Source organism: Rattus norvegicus, chromosome 15, assembly GCF_021556685.1.
Source record: "Rattus norvegicus strain SHRSP/BbbUtx chromosome 15, alternate assembly SHRSP_T2T, whole genome shotgun sequence".
Lineage (NCBI taxonomy): Eukaryota > Metazoa > Chordata > Mammalia > Rodentia > Muridae > Rattus > Rattus norvegicus.
In genome coordinates, this window is record NC_141548.1 from 91,368,335 (window position 1) to 91,376,332 (window position 7,998).

Below are 7,998 nucleotides of genomic sequence, written 5' to 3' on the forward strand. Positions count from 1 at the left end.
TTTACTGAGCTGGCTTTTAATCCTGCAATTTCAGTCTGTGGTCTCCTGTCTTTGACATACTTCTCAAGAGTGGATGTGTGGGGGAATGCAAGCCCCATCAATATGTGTGATTTGTAACCTAAGAGCTGATGAAATAGAGTTGCTTAGAATTCCCTAGGGCATTTGATTCAGACCAGAATTACACTGGTCGGTAAAATTCAAATAGTTCTCTGCTTTCCTTTGGTAATTACTGGGCCATAGCCAGAAATTGGTGTGATAAGAGTGGAACACTTTTTTAGGATAATGATTGATTTCCATAAGGATGAGTACTTCAACAGTTTTCAATATGTAGTTGCTGGGGCGGAGGGTGGGTGGCCACTAATTAGTTTTACCGTTTTCAGCAGATGTGAAATTCAAAATGCCAGCAGCATCTCAAACACCAGTCATTAGGGCTGTCTTTCATGAAGGAATGCTGACCAATGAAATCTCCCTCTGTTTAATGAGACCAATCTAGACACAGTCAATTAAATCAAATCTATCCTAACATCTCCGATATAGCTGCAGTGTGGGCAGCACCACAAAAACAGCAGCGAGGGTTTTCCAGTATTAATAAAGGGATTCGCTGCTGTCGTAGGAGCAGGCAGGAGTAGGGCAGAGTTTTTTGGGTAAGACCGTACTTTATGGGCAGTGGAAAAGCAGTAAAGTCAAGAGGGTCGGGGATGGATGGGAGATTGTGAGGAGAGGAGCTAGTGAGTGATTAAACACTGAGGTGATTAAGGAGAGCCTTTCCGGAGCTCCAGAAGGGACCCACCCCCCAGCCGCCCCCTCCCCCATCCCTTCCACCATAAATCAAAATAGGAAGCTGGAAAAATGTAAGGACCCAGATTTGAAAACATTTTCACTTTAATACTGAAAAAATATGCCATTATAAAATCCTCGAATAGAATTAGTAAGTTTCACGTGCTTCCTCGGTTCTTTGTTCCTACTTTATAAGTAAGATTTTTACCAGCACACAATTGCTACCATAGGATCGCAGCCTAAGCACTAGAGTGACATTAATTGGTCATGCTTAACTGCCCCAGAATCTTTTTTCTTAAATAATTACACTGGTACTATAATAGAAATCATGGGTACTTATTTTACATTCAGATGGAAGGCATTATTGGATATGTATAGAAAAATATTCCCCCTCAGAAACTAAAATAAAATCAAACATCATCATCAAAAGAAAAAAAACCCAAAACAACCTTTAAAAACTTTGCTCAACAAAATACATCGTTAACTCATAAAATGGACTGATGACTAGCCATGCAAGTGTCTTAAATAAACCTTTACATTTTTTTTCACAGTAAACATACGCTCTGAACTGCCTACCAATCACAAATAAGGGCGAAATGGCACTTTCTGATTATACTGTATTTTGTTTATAGAAAGTTTGATACGATGGGACTTATCAGGTAAGAGGATGGGTGCTGTGACGCTGTCTCCAGTTGCAGTGGGCAGTGGGGTTGGGGGAGGGGGGGCGTAGTCCCTGGAGCGTGTGGATTCCATGCGAGCCATGCAGCACTTTTTGTTTTTTGTTTTTTTGTTTTTGTTCTTGTCAGGAGTCAAAGTTATTTATTTACAATACATTCATGCCTTCGTGCAACTGCCCATCCCTGAATAACCAACAGGGAGCCATCTTCGGGCTATCCACAGGGGAAAAATAGATATCTATTTCTCTATATAGATGTGATATATGTATATATGTATAGCTCCACTGCAGACAGCCCCAGGGGACCTTTGGCCCAGAGCAAGGGTGCTCAATTCTTCTGGCAGGCCCCATGCTGGGCTTTGAGTCAAAAGGAGCTCAGAGCAAAGAGCTAGCTCGCTGCACTCGCAGCGCCACAGTCTGCTCTTTGTTTTCTGTTGGGAGCTTAAGGGCCAGAGCCTCTTCCTTGAGTGAGTTCATAGTTATTTATTTACTCATGTCCATCGGGGCTTGTGACACGCTAGATCTGGGTCAATGTTCCACTCCCCCACCGCGATGCTGGCGACAGGGGAGGATGGATCATCTTCCTGCACTCCTCCCCCTTTAGGGTCGGGGGCTTAGTCTGAGAGTGAGTGAGAGCCGCAGTCATACACCCTATGGGCCCCATCTGCATTGTAAGGCCCATTGTGCCAGTAAGAAGAGTCACAGACTGTCTGTAGGGAATTAATTTCGGACGCAGAGGAATTGGCATCCCTTCTCTTGGACCGCTTTCGGTTCCTCAGGATAAACACGAGCATGCCCACCACGGTGAAGGCGGAGGTGACGAACACCAGCAGCAGTCCTGGGACCAACACGGAGATGGACACCCTGCTGGTGTCTAGGTAGGAGTTGGAGTGTGTCCCGGTCTCCGCCAACCCAGTGCTGTTTTTACTGTGCGAAGTTAACGTGGGCGAGATCTTCGCATACAGCTGGGGGCAGATCTCGTCATTGGAGAGCAGCATGAAATCCTTCCTAAAGAAGTTCACCGGTGTCTCACACTTGAGGTCGCTCATCAGCACCTCGGAGCCCAGACGCTCTGCCCATTGCTTGAAAGGCACAATGGTGCAGGAGCACTCCCAGGGGTTGCCATGCAGGTCTATCTGGATGATGGAGGTTAACTGGTCCAGCACCCCTGCCACTGGGAGGTACATGAAGTAATTATTGTGCAGACTGAGCTTAGACAGGGAGACCCCAGCAAAAACGTCCACGGGTAGGGACCTCAGCAAGTTGTTGTTGAGAATAAGAATCCTCAGTTTGGGCATGGCATTGAAAGTACCGGGTAGAATGAGCTGAATCGCGTTGTACTCCACGTTCAGATACTCCAGGTTCTGCAGCCCAGCAAATTTCTCCCGGGACAGAGTGTCCAGGTAGTTACTATCCATGTACAGCCATCTGAGGTCCAAAAGGTTCTTGAAAGTGTTGTTCTCTATGTTCGCGATGTTGTTGTTGCCCAGATCCAACAGAATGAGGTTCTTGTAATCCACAAAGTGTGATCTTCGGATGCTGTGGATCTTGTTATCTCGAAGGAAGAGCTCTTGCACGTTGGAAAGCTTAGGCTTCAAATCAGCCAAGCTGCTCACGTTCCGGTTGTTACAGTTCATCTTTAAGCCCGAGCCTGGGATGTGGTCACAGCTGCAGCCCCCAGGGCAGGGCAAGCCATGCACTGGGGGTTTGTTTCTGGCGCTCCCAGTTGCTATCGGTGGTGTGGGTTTGATTTTGAGTTGCCAGTTGCCCGGGATCTTTGTACCTCCATTTGGAACAGCCCCTGGGGTAGCATGTTCGTCCTGCCCATTTATCTTGAAAGGAGTTGGCAGGGGGCCAGGAGCGAAGGTCTCTTCCTGGGCAGGGGGAGCCGGGAGACTAGAATCCACTCTGTTTTTTAAAGGACACAGGTCCTGTTCCGTGGTTTCATTGAGGTCTTTACCCTGGAGCCTGGTGGGGGCTTCGCAGACCACTCGGCCAATTAGGGCGTTTTTGGGAATGTTCTCCAGCCATTCCTTCAGGGAGAGCAGATCACAGGTGCAGTCCCAAGGGTTATCCTCTAACAGGATCTCAGCAATGCCAGGAATCTGCTCCAAGACCTCCTCATAGGGCAGTGTTTTCAGCCTGTTTCCGCGGAGGTCGAGGTGGGTGATGGGCACATACTGGAATACATTAGCAGGTAGGGTGCTGATGAGATTGTCGTTTAAAATGAGGACTTCCAACTTGTTCAAGTCCTGGAAGGCCCCCGGGTCTATATCCCGTAATAAATTAAAATCAGCCTGGAGGTATTCCAGATCGTCCAGCCCCAAAAAAGTCTGCTTTCGAAAAGACTTGATCTTGTTGTTGTTGATATGCAGTCGTTTCACCAGCTGCAGCCCCAGAAATGCCCCCGGAACGATTTCATGCAAGCCATTGTTTTCCATATGCAAACTAACCGCATTATAAAAGTTAGCGAACTCATTAGGGAAAAGTCGAGTGAGGGAATTGCCATGCAGAAATAAATGATAAAACTGGGAAGTCGGAGCCGTGAAGCGCTGCAGACTTGTAAAGCCCTTTTTTTCACAGTCTACGTGTAAGTCCCCTTCTATCTCATTGCAAGAACAGATCTTCTCTTTACAAACGTCCCCTGTAACGTTTCCAGCGGCAAAACAAAGAGACGTCTCCAGCAACAGAATCCAAAGCAGCATTTTTAAAGCGAGCAATTCATCCCAGATCTCATCACAAAGTAACAGCAACCATCCTGCTCGCCACAGACACAATTCAAGTTCATTTAGTGCTCCAATGTCCGATCCCAGAGAAAGAGAAAAGAAGGGTTTGGGGGGGTGGGGGTGGATTCCTTCCTCCCTAACCCCCCCGTACTGCAATAGCCCAGACGCCAGTCAATAATTATATCCACAAACTATCCAGGCACATAGTGCAAGGCAAGCAGAAAAGGGGGTGGAAAGTAGAGGAAAGAGAGAGAAAGCAAACTACTCCCCCTCAACCCTTTAAAAATAACCGAAATAAGTTAAATATATACCTGTAAAATTAAAAGGAAACGCACCCGTACAGAATCATGTTTAGAGGTTCTCACTAACCAGGAAGGGAACAATGCTAGCAATTAGAAGCAAGTGCATGTTAGAAACAAGCAGGTTTGCAGCGTAGTACAGGCGCACTGCCTGTGATGGCTGTGCATCGGACTGACCTTGCCTCTCTGATACAAAGCAGGGCTTTCGGCGGCTTCAGTGGTCCAGGCAGCTGGTGGAGTTCTTGTCTCGGTTGCAGGTTGCCCAGAAGTACCCCCGAGGTGCTGTCCAGTGCCCCCGGTGCTGAAATCACGCCCGCCCAAAAGACACACTGCCCAGCCAATGGCGCTGGAAAATTTCCGCAATCACTGCGTTTTGTGGATGTCCATCCTGTTCCTTTTCTCCCCTTTGGTCGTCTTCAGCCCTTTTTTTCTGTGCTCCGGCCGGCGCTTACTAGCTCTTCTTTGCTTGTTCTCCTTCTCTTTCTTCTGCTCTTTCGGAATTACGTGGAGGGGGGAGGAGAGAGGGGGAGCGAGTTGTCTGAGGGAGGAAGAGAGCGCGAGAAAGGGGAGGAGGGGGGAGTTGCTAAGAAGCTGGTTCCAGCCTGGTGCACTCTGAAAGATCTGACACCCTCTGCTGATCTGCAGTAGCAAAAATCCATCTGGTGAGGGAATGCTGAAAGAAAGAAAAAAAAATATCCACGTATAGGGCAAGCGTTAAAAAAAAAAAAACGTGGGTATTAAAGGCTGTCGATCTACATAGAAGCTTATTTTAAATTGATTATTTAATTCTTTTTGCGTGCTAGAAACTTTACCCTTTCCTTTCCTTAAAGACCTCACAGCCCCCACGAGCTCTAGCGTTCCGAAAGTACGGCTTTTAAAACATTTATTTCCCAATGGCTTGAATAAAATTAGTGTCAGGGTGTCAAGCGAACGGCAATTTGAGGTAATTATATTGCACGCCATTTTCATCGGTGCTTTAAATGTGTTTCTGCCTTCTCTGCGGTGCAGCGTTTTATATCGTTTGATGCCTTTGGAACCTCTATTTTATTTTTGCACACAGAAAGTGGCTATTCTGAATATATATTAATATATATTACATAATATCACAATTTGGTAGAGAATATTTGTTTCCAGGTATACAACTGAGGCATATACTTTTTCATTTTAAAGTTGTTATAGAATTTCAGTCCATTTGGTGAGAGAGTTAGTTTTTTTTTTTCCTGATGGCATTTCTTGAATGTTATTTAAGTCTTCAGCATGAAAACACAATGCATGCTAAGTTCTTTGATTTCAGACTAGAAAGCTTACCATGACATTCAGAAAAGGAGGGAAGGGGATGAAGTAAAATTCCCAGATTGTGGAGGCTTTTTAAAACAGTTTGGAAAACAGGTACCAAACCATACTCTTACAGGCACCTGCATACACACACACACACACACACACACACACACACACACACACACACACACACACACACACAGACACACACCCCTGACAATGTTTCCAAACCAGATCTGAGGAATTTAAAAGACATGCAAGTAAGTAACAAGTTGCAGTCTGAGAGGAGAGAGTAGAAAGCCTGGCCTGTAAATTTAGTTAGCTGTATCCCCTCTCCAGCCCTCTCTGGGTCAAAGAGGCTAGGGAGAGAAACGCTTAGCGTTTTCCTAAGGAGAGGATCTTCAAGTTACCAAAATCTAAAGCTCATACAGTGCAGTGTCTTCATATTTCTTTAAGATTCTGCTTTTTTTGTGGTAGTCAGTTTTACAGACTTTTATCAGAGGTGACATTTTTTTCCGCTTAAAAAAGTTACAGAAATATTAAACATCTTTTTTATCCCTTTTTCTTTAATTAATTATTTAAATAATTAATTTAGATTCTAGGTTAGATTTTAGATTTCTCTGTGTATCCTTGGCTGTCCTGGAATTTCTCCGTAGACCAGGTTGGACTTGAACTCAGAGACCTGCCTGTCTCTGCCTTCTGAGTCCTGATTAAAGATAAAAGGACTGGGACCTTTCCTCTTAGCTGAAGCAAAGATAACTTTACAACATTTTTTGCAATCATGAATTAAACAACCTTAACAACCATGTATACTTGCTAATAATTTATATAAAATTAAATATTCTAGCAAGATTGCAATTTAGGAGGACTGAGGAATGAAAAGTTGCAAGCAAACTTGTGCTGGTTAGCTATGACACAGACGTGTGGAAAGGGTTCACCTACTTATAAATGTATCTGGGAGCGAATTTGTAGATAAGTGGGAAGAAATTCATGTGTCTGGTATAGGCAAATTGGTGGGCTCTTGAGAAAATTTGGTAGAGAAAAGGTAGAGGTGAACGCTTAATTCTTACATTTATTTCTAAGCGTATACATGTGTCTATGTCAGGGAGGGCACTCTTTCTTGGAGTTTCTCATTTCTCCTTCATATTAATCAATTAGTATGGGCAGGCAGAAGAAACAAATTTTAACAATCTCATAATTAACCGAGGAAACGTTGTGCAACTGAGAATTCTAGACCAGGGAAGGTCAATGGAACAAAAGCATTTCTGTCATGTCCAGAATGTGGTTGACAGAAATGGGCAAGCCATGGTGTCTGATTAGGAGCAACGTTCTTTGCTTCCACAGTCACATAAAATCACGCCCTTGCCAAGTGCTTATGTTTTATTTTGACATGTCAAAATAAAGATGAAGAAACCCGAAGAACGATTTAACTTTATTAAAACAAACAAAATTTAGGTAACTGACAATTATTGATAATGATATTAATATTGCATCCTTCCCAAGGATCTTTCTGATTTGTTGCTTCTCAATTCACTACTCGCATTAGAAAGACGACAGTCAAAGTTTCTGAATTAGATATTTTATGAGATTAATTTCCATGCTTTCTTCTGTAAATAGTTAATACCTTATACTCTCAGAGTTGTGTGTGGTCATGACCAGTATGGCAGATGAATAATTAAACTTAAGAAGAATATATGAATATTATGCTTCCTATGATAAATATTCATTACAAAACAAAGTATAGAGAAGCACAAATGTACCTGTGAAAACAAATTATATACAAAATCTTAATTTTTTATAGTAAATAAATAAATCGTTTGTTAGTTTTTTTGAGATGGGGCTCTCCATGAGACAGGGTTTCTCACTGTAGAACGACTGGCTCTGCACCCCAGGTTTGCTTTAAACTCAGAGATCTACCTGTCTGTGCTTTGTGAGAGCTGGGATTGAAGGCATGTGCTAGCATGCTTGGCATAAATATATTTTAAAAGAACTGGAACATCAAGAAAAGACTGCACATAAATTAAAATGCCTGTATTCATGAACAGCAGTAAGCTATCTTTTCCTCCTCCTCTTCCTCTTCTTGTTTGACTCTACCTTTTCATTTCTCTTCATTCTTTTCTTTTCTCTTCTCTTCTCTTCTCTTCTCTTCTCTTCTCTTCTCGTCTCTTCTCTTGTTTTCCATAGTACAGCAAGACAACTCTTTGTTTAGGACACGTAGGCCACAAACCAAAGTTCCCTATGC

At 43.6% G+C, this 7,998-nt stretch overlaps 1 protein-coding gene across 1 annotated transcript; it reads right to left on the reverse strand.

The window, feature by feature from the left end:
• Nucleotides 1–842: 842 nt before the first annotated feature.
• Slitrk1 (SLIT and NTRK-like family, member 1) lies at nt 843–4,881 on the reverse strand. The gene is given in 1 exon segment (NM_001107283.1): nt 843–4,881. A coding segment is annotated over 1 exon segment (2,091 nt). The 5' UTR covers nt 4,159–4,881; the 3' UTR covers nt 843–2,067.
• Nucleotides 4,882–7,998: the final 3,117 nt, after the last annotated feature.